Source organism: Tetrahymena thermophila (genome assembly GCF_000189635.1).
Source record: "Tetrahymena thermophila SB210 genomic scaffold scf_8254803, whole genome shotgun sequence".
Classification (NCBI taxonomy): Eukaryota; Ciliophora; class Oligohymenophorea; order Hymenostomatida; family Tetrahymenidae; genus Tetrahymena; species Tetrahymena thermophila.
The window spans coordinates 346,400-366,986 of NW_002476559.1; the positions used below are offsets into that span (position 1 = coordinate 346,400).

The 20,587-nt window shown below is 21.9% G+C and overlaps 4 protein-coding genes across 4 annotated transcripts in view; 2 read left to right on the forward strand and 2 right to left on the reverse strand. All coding sequences in view use genetic code 6, as the record gives it.

Moving 5' to 3' along the window:
* The window catches only part of TTHERM_00003780 (transmembrane protein), a gene marked incomplete at both ends in the record, with an annotated part of 13,073 nt that extends 3,325 nt beyond the window's left edge, over positions 1-9,748 (forward strand). The window contains 10 exons of the mRNA XM_001008060.3: positions 1-467; positions 524-1,016; positions 1,067-1,277; positions 1,338-4,042; positions 6,186-6,333; positions 6,488-6,583; positions 6,689-6,783; positions 7,069-7,669; positions 7,771-7,982; positions 8,041-9,748. The exon at positions 1-467 is cut by the window's left edge and continues 166 nt beyond it. Coding sequence (XP_001008060.3) covers positions 1-467; positions 524-1,016; positions 1,067-1,277; positions 1,338-4,042; positions 6,186-6,333; positions 6,488-6,583; positions 6,689-6,783; positions 7,069-7,669; positions 7,771-7,982; positions 8,041-9,748 — 6,736 coding nt within the window. The remainder of the gene's footprint in view (positions 468-523; positions 1,017-1,066; positions 1,278-1,337; positions 4,043-6,185; positions 6,334-6,487; positions 6,584-6,688; positions 6,784-7,068; positions 7,670-7,770; positions 7,983-8,040) is intronic.
* A 1,138-nt stretch (positions 9,749-10,886) lies between these two features.
* On the reverse strand, positions 10,887-13,088 carry TTHERM_00004790 (AMP-binding enzyme family protein; the record flags this gene model as incomplete). Its single annotated transcript, XM_001008062.2, has 3 exons — positions 10,887-11,059; positions 11,115-11,359; positions 11,413-13,088. The coding sequence occupies 3 exons, from the start codon at positions 13,086-13,088 to the stop codon at positions 10,887-10,889; spliced, it is 2,094 nt and encodes a 697-aa protein (XP_001008062.2).
* A 1,079-nt stretch (positions 13,089-14,167) lies between these two features.
* TTHERM_00004800 (AMP-binding enzyme family protein) lies at positions 14,168-16,414 on the reverse strand (the record flags this gene model as incomplete). The annotated part of the gene is made up of 3 exons (XM_001008063.2): positions 14,694-16,414; positions 14,395-14,639; positions 14,168-14,340 (listed from the first exon to the last, which is right to left on the reverse strand). The coding sequence occupies exons 1-3, from the start codon at positions 16,358-16,360 to the stop codon at positions 14,168-14,170; spliced, it is 2,085 nt and encodes a 694-aa protein (XP_001008063.2). The 5' UTR covers positions 16,361-16,414.
* Positions 16,415-18,174: 1,760 nt separating this feature from the next.
* Positions 18,175-20,041, forward strand: TTHERM_00004810 (PX domain protein; the record flags this gene model as incomplete). Its single annotated transcript, XM_001008064.2, has 4 exons — positions 18,175-18,408; positions 18,532-18,723; positions 18,915-19,088; positions 19,478-20,041. The coding sequence occupies 4 exons, from the start codon at positions 18,175-18,177 to the stop codon at positions 20,039-20,041; spliced, it is 1,164 nt and encodes a 387-aa protein (XP_001008064.2).
* Positions 20,042-20,587: the final 546 nt, after the last annotated feature.

Genomic DNA, 20,587 nt, shown 5'->3' on the forward strand with positions numbered 1-20,587 from the left:
TTTCAATAATTCTTGTTTAGATAAATGTCCTAATGGATATAGCTATAATTCTTCTTAAAATAACTGTTAAAATTGTCCAGTTTTTATAGGTGTACCAGAGTGCAATAATTGTGCTTCAGATTGTTAAACTTGCTCTGCAGCAACTATAAGTTAATGCAAAACTTGTTATGGCTCGAGGTAATTAAATGCAGCAACAAATAGATGTGACTGTAAAGATTAGGAAGATTAAAGGACGTTTTTTTATGAATGTAGTATGAATAACTAAGCTGTTTTAAATATACAACTATCAAATCAAGGACCATAAATGACAATCGATTTTGGGAAAATATTAGCAGATATCCCTAATTATCCAACTTAAACAAACTCTACCACTATATGCAAGTTATTATTCAGCTAAGCAGAGCTATAGAAGATAGGCTTTAATTCTGCTTGTTAAATTTAGTTTAACTTGGTTAATATTGCTCTTGGTATATTAAATTTAATTTATTTTCATATATTAAATGATTTTTTATTTGATAATTAGATAACACAGCTACAATAATTTAAGGAGATACCTTAAACTTTTTACCAAACATTTTAAAGTTTAAAATAAATTCTAGTACTTATATAGACACATTTTTGAATAATATTGTATATCAATAGCCACCATAAGATACTGGTGTTGTTTTCAATTTTAAAAAGATAGAAAACTCTTGCAATGATTATAAAATTACATTAGATAAAGTTTAAAACGACTCAGGGAGAGGTTTCTAAAGTATAACTTGGACACTTTTAAATCCGACAACTAATTAAGACGATGTTTAGATATAAAATATTTTAAGCCAAGCTTCTACTTAAAATTTATTAAACATCACAATACCAAAAGGTGTTATTACTTTAAACACATAAAAGAGTATTTAAGCTTCTTATAAATTGAAAAATACTTATTCTGCATCTCAGTAGTTTGTATTTTAAGTATAAACATTTAAAAGTGTTGCTTCTGTTCTCAATTCAAATATGATCATCCCTTATTTTAGGTAAACAAAGCAATAAATTTTAAAACAACTAAAAACATTTAAAAAAAAAGGTATTTAGAGTTTAATCTGAATTTGAGTTATTCAATTTAGTACTGTGACAGCTAAGGAAATTCACTTAATACTAATGATCCAATTGACATAACTATTTCAAGTCCTCAGTCTAATTAAATCTAGAAACAAATTAAAAGTAACACATAGAACCAAATTGTTTAAATAATATAAGCATACTCATTTCCTCCGAATTCAAATAATTAAATTAATGTAAAGTCTTTTTAATCTACATATTATTTTTAAAAACCTTTTTTAATAAACTCACTCTAGGTTTAGCTCTAATTATCAAGTGATTAATCTGTAACAAATATGTAATAAGTTTCATTTAGTACAGTACCACCAAAATTAATTGTTAAAATTAATGGTGGAAATTAAAGGATAGATTACAAATCTAATTTAAATTTAAATGCAAGTTTAAGAGATTTAGATGTTCAAGATCCTAGTGCTGATTAAGGAATTACTTTAGTATGGAGTTGCACAGATCCTTCTGATCCTACTAAATAATGCAATGATTAAAATGCAAAACCATTTAATTTTAATTAAATAAATCCTTCTATTCCACCTTCAACTTTTAGTCCTTATACAGTTATCAGAGTTTAAGCACAAGCAAATAAAGATACAAGATCTTCTTTAGATTTTATTATTGTTTTATTTACTGAATTTGATTTGCCTCTCCTAGATATTTCCCTAAATCTTCTTGATCCTTAGGGTCTTACTGTTAACTTGAATGAAGAAATTTTTGCAACTCTTAATTATAATACAACAGTTAATACCGATATTCTTTCATTTTCTAGTACTTTAGTTTACTTAAATGAACCAGTTGGAGCAATTAAATTTGATTATACCTAACTAAAGTTTTAGCTATGGGACCACTATTCTGGATTTAATCGTTCAAATCCAAGTGTGAGCATCAGATTTTCAGTTTTCAATCCTTACTTTTACATGCCAAGTGTATCAATCATGAGTTTTTAAATAAACTTTCCACCCGATCAATGTAGCTTCACTATAAACCCACTTCCAACTTCTTTAAATATTGTATATAGTTTATCAACTATATTTAATCTCTAAATGTCTAACTGTGTGGATGATAATTTACCAATTAAGTATTAATTTTTTATGTATAAATCTGTAAATGATCTAAATCAAGAAAAGCTTGATTCAAAGTAAATAACAAGAAGGTAACTAAACGATTTATAATAAGATACTAATTTATCAACAATACTTCCTTCAGGAAATCTTATTATCATGGCAACTGCTACAGATTCTAAGTTAGCAGTTTTTAATACAACAATTAATATAAACGTAACAAGCTCAAATATGAATGAAGCTAATTATATTTAAGCAATAGATTCTGTCATAAATAATAACAAGCTAACTAATTAACAAATTATTTCAGAGCTTTCACTTATTACTGAAGATCTCAGTTTAAGAACTGATTTAATCTCAAGTGATCAAATAAATTAAAAAAAGATTTAAATTTTAGAAAAATTAAAGTAATTGATTTTACTACTTCCTTCATCATCAACCTTCTCATCATTATCCAATAAAGCAATAGCAAGCTTGATGCCTACAATCAAGCTTACTCCTGATTAGTAGAATAGCTAATTAACAAGTTTGCAATCTGCATTATCTGAAGATTGGAGTTAGGTACCATATTATAATTTATCAGTTGCTGAAAAGTCAGTTAAAAATTAATAAATATATGACTATTTTAAAATAATAGATAGCATGGCTAATAATTCTTAAAGCTCAAATTCTACCTCTTAAAATCTCTAAATAGATATTTCAAATAAATTAGGAGAAAAAATGAATTATAACTCTTTACCAAATGAAGATCCAAAAATATTTTAGGGAAATAGTATAAAAATACAAAGCTAATAAGTAACTGAAAAAAATCTTTGTAATTACTTGTTTTGTAGTAATTTCTAGCCATCAGAAACATAAACTAAATCTATTATTTACAATGTTGCATATAAAACTTACTAATAAAATCCCTATTTAGATGATCCAAGCTTTAAAAATCTGACTTAATAAATTTAATAAAGCATCGGAAACTAAACAATAGCCTCATTTCCAGTAATAAACCCATCTATATTATCATCATAATAAAATCCTTCATAAAATTCAATTATCAATTAAAGTAATGCTGTGTATAATTTTTAAGGAAATTAATTGTAAAAAGAGGGATTGACCTGCTACACAAAAAATAAAAATTAATGGACTTAAAGTGGCTGTAAATTAGTCTTTAATTCAAAAAGCAATTAATATACATGCTTTTGTGAGTCTTTAGCGCCTACAACTATTGTTAATGATTTATAAGCTTTAATTTAAAATAAAAACCTTTAAACAGCTTTTAGCGGATAAGGTTTTGAAAATATTTCTCACTTTTCTGATTTTTACGAGTACATTGCCTTTTGGTTGATAGTTTGTAAAACGGTTGGTTTTATATTGCTCTATATTAAAGGAAATCGTTTGGATAAAAAATATGTAAAACATTAAGATAAACAAATTGCAAGCAATATTAATCAAAGGAAAGTTATGCCATTACCATTAAATTTAAAATCTATAAAAGAGAGTGACTAAAATATAATTTAATATCAAAAATAATAAAATGGGAATAACTCTCCTTTTTCTGTAGACTAATAAATGAGAAATTAATCATAACGTAAAACAAACAAAAAATTCTTTAACACTTAAAATCAAATTAAAAATGAATTATAGGTCGAAAAGTAGGAAATTTAATAAATTGAATAACAAGAATTATAAAAATAGTGCTAAAGCGAAGTTGAAGAAATTAATCTTGAATAAAAGGGAAGCTCTAATCAGAATTAAGAAGATTCAAACACGCCAAGAATAATAGAAGAATAGACTACTAAAGTAGAAAATAAAAGCATATTTTCTAAACTTTAAACAATAAATTTAATTTAAGAAAATGGAGATCAAGTGAAAAATGAATCTAAATAAGAAGACTAAAAGTATTAATCGTTAAAAAAAATTCCTTCAATTGACTCTATTTGCAAAGAATAAGCTATTTAATTTGAAACGAAAGAAAATCATAGCATCATTTCAAGTAGTAGTAAAAATATGATTATCCGTTCATCAAAAAAAAAATTTACTGATTTGAGTTAATTTAGCAATAATGCACAAAAATTTATTTAATTTCGATTAATAAAATAAATTCTATTCTTCCATAACTTTTTTGGGATATTTTTAGTTTATGATAAGGAGATGTCAAGGCCATTAAGATTTTCATGCTTTTATGTGAGATTGATACATTCATTTGCTATTTCTGTTATATTTAACTAGTCTCTTAGTATAATTTAATTGATTGCCGTTTCAATAGCTAATGCATTAATAATTATTACTTGTCTGAAACTATTAGAAATTCTTACAAAAAAATTGAGTCGATATGCTCTTATTTTAATTTTACTATCTTTACTAAGCTTTTATTATTATGTAATTTTATCTGTAGTAAGTGGATAGTAAGTTAGTTCTTCGAACTTGTCTATGCTAACTTATTTAGCATTTACTCTATTTGATTTGCTAGGGATTTCTTTTTTATCTGCAATAATTTAAAGATATTTCGCTATCCGAATGCTCTAAAAATAATAATTATAAAGCTGTTCTCAAAGGCTTTTTGAACTTCTTCACTTGCAAATTATATTAAAAAGCGTTATATGATAATAAATATTTTTTTATAAGAGTAAATATACTTTTATTTTAACTTTTTTTATTATTTAAAAATAAATAAAATCTGATGGTTTTATAATATTTAAATATTGAGATAATCGATAACTGATTTCTTATTTTTCCATAATTGTTAATTACATAACTTTCAAAATTGGCACTTGTTTATTTTTGATCTTCATACATTATAAATTTATTTAACTAGATCCCTATCATAAATTTCTTAGGCTTTTAAATAATATTGTAAAATAATATTTGTTTGTTTTTTATTGAATATTACATTTATACTGTTTAAATTATTTTTTTAACTTTATTTTGATATAAATTATCAGATATTAACTCTTTAAAATATTATAGAAAATAAATTTTATTTTTTTCCTCTTTTAGTAAAATTAAAAGTTAAATTATTTAAATAATAGGGAAAAAAAAAATTATTGATTAAAAACTTAAAGGTTTAAATTAAATAAATAAAATAAAGATTATTTTGATTAAGAAGTTAAATAATTAACAAAAGAATAAGTTAAAAAAGTTTTAAAAAAATAATTAAAATAAAGAAGTAAAGAGTAAAATAATTTAATTGATAAATCATTAGAAACATATCAATAAAAAAAAATTTATTTTAATAATTTTTTATTTACTTTAACTAAATCAAATACTTTTTCTTTAATTTCTATTTCATTATTAATTTAAAGAATATTTGAAATATCACGAAAAATTATATCATTATTTGTAATATTTCAAATAATTTTTATATACAATATATTTATATATTAAAATAATTTAAAATATTTATGTTTTTTTATTATTTTATAAAAAGATAAAAAATTATTTTTAAATATTTAAAATAAAATGCAGTGTCAAATATATTGATATAAATATAACTATATATTATGATTGTATATATCAATATTTAGTGAAAGACCCTTTATTTTGTATTACCTCTTAAAATTATTTGAGCAGGTTATATTAATTAATTAATAATCCTTAATTCTTTTTTGATATGAATGTGTTAATGAAAATATATTTGTATCTTAGTTTAATAAATTTTAGATTTTTAAAGTAAATGCGAAATAAAAATTGTTTCTATGGCTATTGATTGCAAATCAAATATTTTGGTTTTTTATTTATATTAAGATTAAATTAAATGTATTGGATGATAAATGTTAGTTTTGTTTAAAATTAAAATAAGCATTAATCAAGTAAATACCTTATGTCCAAGAATCTTTATATAAGGTGCTTATATCTCCTATTATAATTATTCAAATAATAGCTTATCTTGGTAAAATTGTAAATTTGATATTTTACGATCAATAAAAAAATGATGTAATAATTTAATACATCAAAAAATTGATTGAAGAAAGTGTGAAAAAATTGGTTTACTCTACATCAAAATTATTGAATTAAAAAATATAAATCATCATCATATAAAAGATAGTGTATTTAATATATGAGTTAAGTATCAAGTAGTAATAGTTAATAATAGCAGTAGTAGTAAACTACTAAAATAGATTAAAACCAATCTAAAGTTTCTAACGATGGATATGTTAAATGTGTTCTTTGTTTAAAAAAGAATACATTAGTATCATGTAAATAGTGCACAAGATGCAGTCAGATTTCTTGCAAAAGCTGTTTTAAAGTGGAATCAAAAGTAGATAGATACTCTCCATTTTTGATCATTTTTAAAAATAATAAATTTATTCAAAAGTAATTTAAATGAATTATAAAATAAACAGTTTGTTACTCCAAACCAGAAGAAGCTTTTTAACTCAAACAACATAGGCAAATGCTGCTTTAGCGATTTGATTTACCAATAAAATATATTAAGTGATGTAAATATCAAAAATTTATTCTATTTTTTTTATTATCGCTATAGATAGCAAATAAAATTATTATTATAGACTTTTAAAGCTTAAATCTATAATATTTAATCATAGAGTACAGTTTAATGGGGCAAAGATAGTGTTTCTTCTATTAATTGGTGTTCAAATGATTATAAGTAGGATTTCTCAATAATAGATCCTAAAAAAGAGTAATATCAGATATAATAATTATTTTTTATTATTTTAATAAATTTCAATAGACCGCCAACAAATAAATAAAATAATATTTAGATTTATAATACTTTTTTAGCAAAATGAAATAAAGTTTCAATCAACTAATAATATTAGGATTAAAATGCCTTAATAATTTGGAAATGATCTTTTTGAGGAAAGAATCATTTACTTTATTTTAAATTCAAAGGAATATTGTTTAGATAAAAAAAGTGAATAAAGAAATGATCAAAAATATAAATAAAATTCAAATATTAAAATAGGTTTGATGATAGCTATGAGCAATGCGTGGAGATGTCTAATACTATTTATAAGGATCATTTGGAAATGAAATTAATTGAAAAAGAAATATTTGAAGATGAGATATATAGCAGAAAATATATGAATAAGTCATTTGGAGAGTTTTTGAATACAGTTTAAAATGATTTATCGCCTGATAAGGTTAAATAAGACCAGCTAATATTGCTAAAATCTTTTATTTCTTATATGTTGAGCTCTAAAAAATCACCAGAAGACAAAATATATTTAAGAGGACATGGTATGCTAGCCCTCTTTCTTCTTTGTTTTTGTTCAATAAAAAGATCTTTCTATATCATGAAAGAAATATATCACTTCTTTTATGTTGATATTATTCATCCAGATTAAATAAAAAAAGAAGTGAACTACTGCTCCATAGTCAAACATGTTGTTTTCACTTATCTTGAAAACTTCCAAAAGAAGAAAGATCCGACTCCTCAATAAATAGAAAGGATAGTTGCCTTCACAAGAAAATATCTCTACTTTTAATATAATTTCTTTTTCTTAAATTAGCTAAATTTATCAAGTGCCTTTCAAATCATAGAACTTCTTCTACTAAACAGGACTGTAATTAACTTTTAAAAATAAGCACTTTAAATAAAAGTGTTTTATATATCAATTTACATTATTTATTAAAGATTTTTAATTTTAATTACTAAAAATAACAGCATGATATCATGACTAGAGCGATGGCTTGTATAATTCATTTGAATATTAAATCTATTATAGAAGGTGATGGAGATAAATTTAGTTTAAGAGATACAATCTATAATAAAGTTTAACCTGATAATCTTCATCCATTATTGTTTTAATAGTGGGAGCCTTTGAAAAAGGAAGCAATTTAAAAGATATTATTAGACTTAAACAGGACAATAGAAATGTAAAAAAGAAAAAATTAAACAATATATGAAAAATTATTTTATTAATAATTTTAAAAGGGAAAAATATAAATTATACGATTGTGGAGCAGAAATGTTAGATAAAGCAGTTAAGAATTGTATAAAATAATAGAAAAATAGATTCAAGATTATGGAAGAACACTATCTTAAAGAAATAAAGGATTTAAAGAGTTCATTAAAATTAGCCATGAATGAATTAAATTAAAATGCATAAAAGATGCAATAGCAGGAAGTTGAAAAAAACAATATAATAATTCAGTATTAGGCTTTAAAAAAGAAGTATGAAATAAATGAAATAGAATATGAAGATATTTAAAGCAAACTCTAATTTTTAAATGAAAGAGCAAACAAAAGATAAATGCATTACAATAAGGAATATGAAGAGTAAGTAGCAAATTTGTAATAACAAGTAAAGAATCAGAAACTTGATTTTAGAGAGCTAGACATGCTTTATAGAAATTAATAAGGGTAATTTAAATAATAGCTAGAAGAAAAAGACAATGTTATCAAGAGATTAAAATAGGGTATTCAGCTTTTATAGAGACAAAGAAATGAGATAGTTAGAGATAAAGCTAGCGAATAATCTCTTTAAGAAGTTAACGAAATATGTAATGAATCTTAAGAATAAATTAACAATAACCAAGAGTAGTAAGAAGACGAATCTATAAATTATAGAATGTTCCATAGCCATGTTCAAACATAGCAATTTAGACAACTAAACTAGAATTAAAATTTATAAAAATCATTTGAAAGAAATAACCATGTTCTTTAGCATGTACCTTAATTAAAGTAATCTATATCAGAGGTATCCACTGTTAGTGATTAATCAGCCCTACGTATTTAGTAAAAAAAATCAGTTGATGAACAAATTTGCGATTAAATTGAAGATGAAAGGTAGTTCTTTGCTGTCTCTGGTAAATCAAATGGAGATATAAACTAAAAAACTACTCAAAAAGTAAAAAATTAAGAAAGCTCCCCTTGTAATTAAGACGCTACAAATACTACTAATAAAATAGAAAAATATGAATCAACTAATGATTAATTAAGTAGAAGTGTTCTTTAAATGTACAAACAATTTGATGATCCCAAAGCCCTCTAATAAGCAATTAACGAATAATAAATTTCTCCTGCACATTCATATACAAAAAATATTTAATTTGAATCAACAGATGAGAAATAATATATTTCATCTCTGGAGCATCCTTATTTTGAAAACCACAAAGAAGAAACAGATTATTATTATAATTCTAATTCTAGTTAGCAAATAAAAAGTAGTTAAAATTCACCAAAATCCTATCCTTAAGTTTAGGCATTTTCTCCTTCTTAACAATAGCAACAGCTTTAGGAATAATAAAAATAATAATCTCCCTCTCAGTTTACTGAAGCTAAAATAAATTAAAAACAAAGCTCAAAATCAGCTTCTCCTCATTCTCATATTTAATAAGAAAACTCTCCTTAAAATGAATTAAATCATAATCATTTCAGCCCAGTAGATGACAAATTTAATGCATATAATAATCTATTTGGAATTAGATCTGCTTAATCAAATTCAAATAATAAATAAAAAGTTGATGATCAAAATAAAAGCAAAGCTGTATAAAATCAAAGGGCAATGACTTAAAGTCTAATATAATAAACAAATGAAAAAGAAGAATAATTAAATGGAGAAATTTTATAAAAATTTCCTCATAATAAAAGAACGCTATCTAATCAAATCCCATAATAAAATGAGATAAAATAAAATTGATTGATTGATTAAATATAATTTACTTTAATATTAATTGTCAAGTATAATATGAAAATTATAATATAAATTATTTAAATTCTATTTACTAACTAGCTTTATAATCATATTTTTATTCTTTTTTAAATTCGTTCAATTTTAAATGTTCTCTTAAAAATTAATAAATATTTTCTCATACATTTTTATATGAAATAATCTTTTGGTAAAACTTTTAATATTCACTAATTTATAAGAGCCTTGACGTAATAAATATTCATTTAATATCATATCTCATAGCTGATTTTCTTTGACCTAAAAGGTTCTATTAATAAAATCCTTTTGCTTTCCACAAATCTTTAGATAACATAAATCTGTAAATGGCAAATAAAAAAATTTGAGGAATAAAACTAAAAAATATTTTGAAGATTTGTGTATATTTATTTATAAATTCGTTATTATTAATAATAATATTCATAATTTATAATAATACTTTAACTTCTTATTAATTAAGGGTACCGCCTCCATCCCCTCACCATCTTTAGACTCTACTCTTGAAGTCAAAGTTAGTCATAAAAATTTAACTGCTTAAATATTTGAGATACTATCTTAATATAATAATTATTAATTGAGCTTATTGGTAATAGTGGAATATGTCTAATCACTTTATTTTTAAAACCTAATTTGGAAATTTTCTTTATACTAAATTATTTTTTTTAGTTCAATTTTATAAACACTAACTAACTAATAAGAAAAATATTAAAAAGTCATCAATTATTTTTTTTGGTTAAGCTTGATTATGTTTTTAATAAATAAATTAAAATTATATAGAGAGTTACAATTATTTTAAGAAAAAATAATAAATCAGTATTATTTCATTAAAATTACTCTAACAATTTTAGTTACTTTTACAAATTTTTTACATTTTTGTTAAATAAATTAAAAATCTTTAAAATTTAATTCAATAAATTAAATAGTAAATCTATGAAATAAATATGTAATTAGAGAAATAGAATGAATATATTATTGATACTAATAGCATTATTTTATATTTATCCTGAGGGAAATTTAAGATGAAAAAAGCATTAGGCAATATAATATATTTATAAGAAAAAAATCATTAGTTTAAATTATTAAGTTTTCGTTATAAATATTTTAACAAAACTCAAAATTTTTGTTAGTTTTTAATTATAGAAAATAGTATTCTTAGATCTATTTCACTTAAATTCTTTTCATTCTAGCATTTAAAAAGAAATTTTTATATGTAATAAGACTGCAATTATTCTGACTAAAATATGGCATTGTGCTTTTCAAAATAATTCAATTTGCTTTTGATGTCTATTTTTTTTATAAAATATATCAATAAATACTCTAAAAATAAAGCGAATATTACCTCTAAAGTTAGATTATAATTAATCTGAACTGAAATCTATATCCAAATAATTATCTGTGAGACTTATTAGCTATATTGCAGTTAGTTGATCTTATCGTAAAAGCATTGAAATGGCTTTTTTCAAAAAAATAATGTCTTTGTAAAATACAAAAATATCTAAATTTGTATTAGCTTGTTAATAAATCTTTTTAATTTATTTGGGGTCAATACATTTTGTCTAAAAGTATTTTTTTGATTTACAGAGCCTTTTTAAAATAATAAAAATGTTTAAAATAAAAAAATATTTTAATAATCTTACTGAAATTTGAATAATAAATTTTGAATTTCTTTTTTAATTTCAATACTATTAATGGCCTTCAACTTCTAATCAATAGTACTTCTCAAAGTCTTACCATTGCTTTTAATTTTATAATGCCTTATCTTTCCTATATTTTTTTGCGAATTATTCTTAATAGTTTTTTTTTTTGAAGACATATTTGAAATTTGATTTTCATTCTTTTAAAATATTGATTCTGTTTATGGTGTTTTCATAAAAGCTAAGTTATATATATTATCATTAAATTTTGTCTAATCTATAAATCTATCCAACTATTGAGGTTTTTATTTATCTACTGTTAGATTTTTGCCACTTCTTAAATCATTTAGTTCACAGTAATTATTATTTAATTCCTACTCATCTGCGATCAAAGTATTATTTTTTGTAAATAAATATTTTGAATTATCCAAATAATTATTAATTTAACACTTTTCAACAAAATCTCTAGATTTAGTTTTAAAGTTTGGTATTTTAATGCTTTTTGTGCTTTTTATGCTTTAATCTTCTAAAATTTCATCAGTATATTCCAATTTTGAGCTGTAAGATTCAAGTGATATTTCATAGCTTTTTTCTAAAAGATTATTTTAATTAGCTATCTACTAATATTTATCCTGATACAAATTTCTCAAAACTACCATAAAAAAATCTTCTTAAATTAGTTTTTATGATAAATTTCTTCCTAAAACTCTAAAAATGACAACCATAGATGCAACACTGTTAACAAGTGCTAATATTTAAGTAATAGTAGGATATTAAATTTAAAATTACTGCACTATTTCATCCATGACTAATTAAATTTAGAAGTAAGGTCCAAGTCCTGAATTCAATGAAATCTATCTATCAAAGGTCTAGCTATAAAAATCATATTGAATAGGAGAAGAATAAACCTCTTAAGTCTAAAATAATAACCCATTATTAACCTTAGTCTCTTACTTTTATGTTTTTATTGTGCTTAAAATGAATTAATTCGACAGGCCGTAAAGGTACGTATTTCTGTAATTTGTTTAAATTTACCTAGAAGTCGTGTTAAATTACTAAGCTTTTAGTTTTACTTAAAAAGTAGCCTCTAATCCATTTATAACGCTATCTATTTCGCTTTAAGGAGCACAGTTATCTGGGACAGTTGTTTTTTTGTTGTCTAAGTCATTGCAGCCATATAAATTAATCATTAATTAAGACTCAACATTATTTTATTAATCAAGAATAATTGAGTAATTACTTATTTTAGAGAAATCAATACAATTGTAGCCTCTTAGTGAAGGATCCTCGCATTAAGTAAGATTAAGATTGAATTATTCATAAACTTTATTTGTACTATCTTGATAGTAAAATTAGACAATATAGACTACATAAGTCTTATTCTAAAGCGCTTGATATTCTTCAATCGATATAGAAGAATTGTAAGCTAAACTGAACCCTAAGAGGTTTTAAGTGAGAGGTATATCTATTCTGTTATTCATAATGAAGCTTTGAGATCTAAACAATGGATCAATTAAATTATTAAAGTATAGATACATCAAATAAATGAAATAAGAAAGAACAATAACAGTACTAAATACAGTAAATATAATTCCTTGCAATGTACCTTTTTTGTAATGTTGAGCTCCTAGCTTAAATTAAAATTTTGATGAAAATAAATCAAAATCTAAAATACCCATTTAGTTCTACTTTTATTATTTGTTAATATTTATTTAAGAAAAGTCAACTTCTATTTATATTAAATTATATATAGTTTACTATCTATTTATTTTAGAGACTAAATAACAAATATTATGAACTGTAGTTTAATAGCTAAATTTTAAATGAAAATAAATTATAAAAAAATTATTTTTTTTTTTTATAACTGATTATTTTTAAGATTTTATTTAATTTAATAGAATTTGATTTCACTATACATTCATAAAAATATTTGTTTATTTGATTCTTCTAGTTTATTTAATATAAATTTAACATCATCCAGCATTATTTAAAAATTGTTATTCTTCATAAATTAAGATAGATAGAAACATAAAATTTAATCAAGCAAAGACTTTTAAAATATTTTAGTTATGAGATTTAGATAAATAATTAAATCTTAATTCATAAATATGCTGTAAGCCATTTTTATCAATATATTGTTTAAAATTTATAAAAAATATAAATAAAATGATTCATTTAGATATCCAAGTTTTTTTTTACTTTTTGAATACAATAATAATAAATTGAATAAAATTTTATTTATGCTATTGATAAATTTACAAATATTAAAGTAATTTCAATTATTATTTTGATTTATAGTTAACTTGAAGAATTTTAAATACAACTATAATTAGTAAATAAATTGTTTTATTAAAAAGTAAATAAAATAGATTCAAAATTTTCTTTAAAAATCTTGATTTATGAATAATTATTTATAAATTTGTTTTAAAAATTTGATTTAAAAATAATAAAAGGTTTTAAAGCTAACATCAACAACAAAAATAAAAGGGGGTATAAACTTCCAAATATCACATTCTTATGGATGCATAAAAATACTATCGTTTGGTTGGTATTTTTTATCTTAAAAAATTTATTTGATATATTCCTGGTCAAAAAAATAAAATCTAAGATATAAAATATTAAATTGCACAAATATATTCAATATGTATTTTAAATAATAAAATATTATTTATCACAAGAGAAACTAGAAAGAAAAAGGATTATGCAATTTAAGATAATTAGAAGAAAAATATCGAAGTTTAAGTTATTAAGTTTTTATTCAAAATTTTTGTTAGTTTTTAATAATAGAATAAAGTATTCTTAGATCTATTTCACTTATTTTTTTTTCATTCTAGCATTTTAATAGAAACTTTTATATGTAATGAGACTGAAGTTCTTCTGACTAAAATATGGCATTGTGCTTTTCAAAATGATTCAATTTGTCTTTGATTTCTTTTTATTTTATATAATATATCAACAGATATTCTAAGAAAAAATAAATATTACTTTTGAAGTTAGGCTTTAAATCAACTTAACTAAAATCAAAATCTAAATAGTTATCTGTAAGACTTACTAACTATATTGCAGCTAATTAATCTTATCGTAAAAGCAATGAAATCGCTTTTTTCAAAAAAATAATGTCTTTGTAAAACACAAAAATATCTAAATTTGAATTGGCTTGTTAACATATCTTTTTAATTTATTAGGGGTCAATACCTTTTCTCTAAAAGAATTTATTTTATTTAAAGAGCCTTTTTTAAAATATTAATTATGTGATAAATAAATATAAAATGTAATTAACTTACTGAAATTTAAATATTAACTTTTGAGTTTCTTGTTTAATTGCAAGGCTATTCTAGGCTTTCAGCTTCTAATCAATAATACTTTTGAATGTTTTATCATTGCTTTTGATTTTATAAAGTTCTATTATTTCTGTGTTTGCTTTGCAATCATTCCTAATAATTTTTTTTTTAAATGACATATTTTCAATTTGATTTTCATTCTTTTAGAGCAAAAAATTTTTAAATTTTGATGGTGATTTAGGTGTTTCAATAAAAGTGGAACTGTTAGCATTAAATTTTATCTAATTTAAAAGTCTATCAATCTATTTAGGTTTTTATTTATCTTCTTTTAGTTTTGAACCACTTCTTAAATCAATATCATTATTATTTGATTCCTATTCATCTGTAATCTAAGTATTATTTTTTGTGAATAAATATTTTGAGTTATCCAGATAATTATTAAATTAGCTCTTTTCAACAAAATCTCTAGATTTAGTTTTTAAAGCCGGTATTTTTATATTTTTTGTGCTTTAATCTTATTAAATTTCATCAGTAAATTCCTACTTAGAAGCTTATGATTCAAGAGAAATTTCATAGTTTTTTTCTAAAAGATTATTTTAAATAGCTATCTGTTAATATTTATCCTAATATAAATTTCTCAAAAAAAGCATAAAAAAATCTTCTTAAATTAGTTTTTATGAGAAATTTCTTCCTAAAAATCTAAAAACAACAATTATAGATGCAACACTGTTAACAAGTGCTAAAATTTCTGTAATAGTAGGATATTAAATTTAAAATTACTGCATAATTTCATCCATAACTAATGAAATTTAGATGTAAGGTCCAAGTCCTGAATTCAATGAAATCTATCTATCAAAGGTTTAGCTATTATAATCATATTGAATAGGAGAAGAATAAACCTCTTAAGTCTAAAATAATAACCCATTATCAACCCTAGTCTCTTACTTTTATGTTTTTATTGTGCTCAAAGTGAATTAATTCGACAGCCCGTAAAGGTAAATATTTCTGTAATTTGTTTAAATTTACTTAGAAGTCGTGTTAAATTACTGAGTTTTTAGCTTTAAATAAAAAGATGTCTATATTCCATTTATTATGCTATCTATTTCGCTTTAAGGAGCACAATTATCTGGGACAGTTGTTTTTATGCTGTCTAAGTCATTGCAGCCATATAAATTAATGAATAATTCAGACTGAACATTATTTTATTAATCAAGAATTATTGAGTAATTACTTATTTTAGAGAAATCGATACAATTGTAGCCTCTTAGTGAAGGATCCTCGCATTAAGTAAGATTAAGATTGAATTATTCATAAACTTTATTTGTGCTATCTTGATAGTAAAATTAGACAATATATACTATGTAAGTCTTATTCTAAAATGCTTGATATTCTTCAATTGTCATAGAAGAATTATAAGCTAAACTAAAGCCTAAGAGGTTTTAAGTGAGAGGTATATCTATTCTGTTATTCATAATGAAGCTTTGAGCTCTAAATTTTGGATCAATTAAATTATATGAGTATAGATACATCAAGTAAATGAAATAAGAAAGAACAGCAACAATAATAAATACAGTAAATATAATTCCTTACAATGTACCCTTTTTGTAATGTTGAGCTCCTAGCTTAAATTAAAATTCTGATGAAAATAAATCAAAATCTAAAATACCCATTTAGTTCTACTTTTATTATTTATTGAAATATACTTCTGAAAAATCAACTCTTCTTATTTATATTAAATTATCTCAAATAATTATTTATTATTTTGAGTTTATTGTTATTTAGAAGCTAAATAATAAACATTATGAACTGAAGTTGAATGAATAGCTAAATTTTAAATGAAAAAAAAGGCAAATAGTTGCTAACTCTAATTAAAATAAAAATTCTTTTTAAAAATATAAATAAAATTGAATCAAAATTTTCTTTAAAAGTCTTCATTTACAAATAATTAATTATTAATAAATTTTGAAGATTTCATTTAAAATAATAAAATAATTTTAAGACTAAAATAAACTGCAAAAAAAAATTTTAATAAATATTTAACAAATTATATCTTAATTTGTAAGAATATAACTAGAAACAAGCAAATTTTTAATAAAAGCTTCTATACATTTGAATATTAATTTTCATTTTATATATAAATGTAGGTTTATTGGTTATAAAGGATATTTATTATTATTACTTATCATTTCACTATTTAGTAAATTATTATTGCAAAAGCTATAAGTAAATATCAAATTAAAATAATTTTACTATTTTAGTAGATAATTCATTTAAATATTTAAAAAAATAAAAATTATTTATATATTTATTTGTAAAATTTACTTTGGTAACCTTGTAAAAAGAAAGATGATATCCAATAGATAATTTTAAACTAAAAAATATTTTTATAAAAGTATTTCTGTGATAATTAAAACAATATATTTTTTAGAAAAATAATTAAATAACTAAACTTTTTAAGATAAAGATATTATTTATAAGAATTGATCAGAGTTTATGAAGAATAAATGAATATTTTATCAAAATTTAATTAGTTTAGAGTTTTAAAAATAAGGTAAAAAATAAATTGCTTTGTTTACCTGAAACTCTAAATAAAATTTAGAAATTATTATTAAAATACATAACACATTTTAATGTATTCTGCATTTTTAAGACTCCTGATCTGGTTTTATGAAATAGAGTAATTTTTTTGCTAATTAGTATTTTTTTTCTAATCAGAATGAATGAATATTTTTTTGATCAGAATTGGAAATAGATAAATTTGAATTTTAACTTAGTTAGTTAGTTAGTTATAGTTATTCTATATCCCAGATTATTCATTTTCAAATGTATACCATAAAATTTAAAAATTATCTCAACATTTTAAAAATATATCTGTAATCAATCAATCATTTTTAATAAAATATTTTATTTTAGATAGCACTTTTAGTTTTTTGCTTTATTTTTTTAAACTTAAGTAGAATTTATTTAGAGAGTACCTAGGATACTATTTATATAATTATAAGCAAATAAATTTTTAATACCATACATAAATAATAATTGAATGTAAATATTTTCATCTTATTTTCACTAAGTATTAGAATTAATTTATAAAAGGATATGAAATATCTATTATGTTGTGTAAGGATTTTATTTATTATTGAATTCCGACTATTACTTAAGTATTCAATTTACACCTATCTATAACTTAAATTTGATTAAATTCTTTGTATGAGGTATTTTTTTAAATATAAGCATTTCAAGATATATTTATTTATTATTTAATAATTTTTTCAATTTACAACATAAATTTGTAAATCAGTCATAAATATTACTTTTCTTTGTGAATAGAGCGCTCACCTTTGAATCAGAAATTATCTAAATTCAGTCCAATTATATATTTAATAATTATATATTTCTCAAAACGATTACCTTTTAATTAATAACAAGAGTACTTACAAGTATTCTAAGCATAGTCAACCCAAAATAAATAGTGTTTTATAAGCACATGCTTTTAGCTTGTCCTTACATAGTTACTATTCCTAGTTATAATATAGTCACTAAAGAATCTTAGGGCTCTACCTTCGTTTAATACTGCATATTAATTGAGCATAAGATCTCTAAAAATGTAAAATCCCTTAGGTTTAGGTATAAAGAATTGAGAAATTTGCATGAATTAATAGCAAGAGAATTAGAAAAATTTAGGGTTTCAATTGCGCTTCCAGAATTCCCAAGCAGAAAGGTAAATTAAAAAATGCACATTTTACAATATAAATCCTGCTTTTAGCAATATTTTCTATTTTATGGTTTTCAAAAGCTCAAATAGCATTTTAAGTTGTTCAATATTATCATTCTTAATAAATAGATGTTAGGCAAGACAAATACAAATGAAAGTAGCATTATCCAAAGAAAAAATGATTTAGAGATTTACTTAAATGAGCTGATTCATTTTACTTAGGTACAAGCATTATAAACAGTCAGTCAGCTACTTCCTTCATCCGTAGATGTACTTGCTAAATAAGACAAACAAAACTCAGCTAAAAACTCTATAGCATAAGTAATTAGAAAAATATTAACAAATAGATAGTTAAATAAGAATATAAATAGATTTAAAAGTAATATTTAGCTAGATTAATGGATGAAGATAGTCAGATATTACTTTTAAAAAAATACTAAATTAAATATAACAGCATTAAAATTTATAGAATTAATATATTTATTTATTGAACCTATTATTTTATATAAAAGAAAGATGACCTTTATTTTATGGATGAGTCTGAATGCATTGAAAGCCACTACAATAGAGATAGTATCACTAAAATGAATAACAACTAGATACAAGTAAAAATAAAATCATTTGAAAGAAAAGATGACACTATTCTATACAATGTTCACTTTTATCATATGACATCTCACTTAAAGGTAGATATTTTTTTTTAAATTATAAATTAGAATTAACCTACCTATTTACTTCCTTTTTATTTGAAAAACTAAATCAAACTACAAACAAGTTTAACTTAGATTTTTATGGTATTAATAGATTTATTTTTTTCGCAAAAATTTGTTTAGAAAGATATTAAAAAAAACACTTATTACGAAGTTTTTGTAATTAAAGATCTTTTAGAAATATTAAAAAATAATTAATTAATAGTTAATTAATTTGCTTAGCTTTACTTTACTTTAATTTTTAGTATTGCCAATTAATTTTATTTTGGTCGAACTGTAACCTATTATCAAAATTAATAGACGGAAATAGCTTAACTTTTTTTTTATTGATTTCTAATTTTATAAAATTTCTTTTTAATTATTAGTGGAAATCTTAATATAGATATAGTGAATTAAAAAATTTGCATCTTGGAATCAAGTCCTGCCATAATAATAAATTTATAACTCTACCTGAATTTCCTGGAAGAAGCATATTCCATAGTACTAATGATAACTTAGAAGAAGTGTACAAAAGACAAATGAAGCTGGAAAAATACTTGAATGATCTCTTGGAAATCGAAAACATTTATCCTAACAACCAAGCACTAAAAAATTTTATTGATTCTTCCAAGAGATAGGCGTTTGCAGAACAAATAACTCAATAATATTTAAAAGAAAATAACATTTAATACAACTAAAGCATTAATTTATAAAACAATAACATATAAAATGGGGAAATAAATATCAAAAAAAAGTCCTCTAAATTTAAATTCTCCTAACATGTAGATTTCGACTCTCTTTTATTTTATAACCAAACCGAACATGCACTTGCAAAACAATAAAAAAAAATATTGAAACGCAAAATTAAGAAAACCTTAAACTCTCTTTCAATTTAGTTAGTTTATGAAGAAAGAGAAATTGACGAATAAAACAGCGATGATGAAAATTGAAAAGCCATCCATTGTTTTTATTTAATATATTATTCATTCACCAATCTATCTTATCCAAAAGAGACTTAATTAACTAACTAAAATGAAATTATTTTAAAGTATCCTGAATTTATTCAATTAAAAAACAAAAAGATAAAAAATATATAAATAAATTAATCAAACAATCAATCAATCAATAAATAAATAACAAAATAATCAATAAATCAATTTTAGTATTTTAAATTTTAGAATTTTAATGATGCAATTTTATTAATAAATGAAAATAAACATTATTTAATTAAATATAAATAATGAAAATAAATGGCAACTTATACATATTATATAATATATTAAGTATTTAGTTATATATGAACTTTTATATCTTAATAGAAACCCTAAATCTTAATTAAGAAATAAATAAAAATAATCTAACAAAATCTTTTTTTAAATAAAAATAAAGTTTTGGTATTTTTTACTATTCTTATGAAATTTAAATTATCTTGATAGAAGAAGAATATTTTATATAAATTTGTATTTAATATTTTAACAATTAAAATTAAATAATTA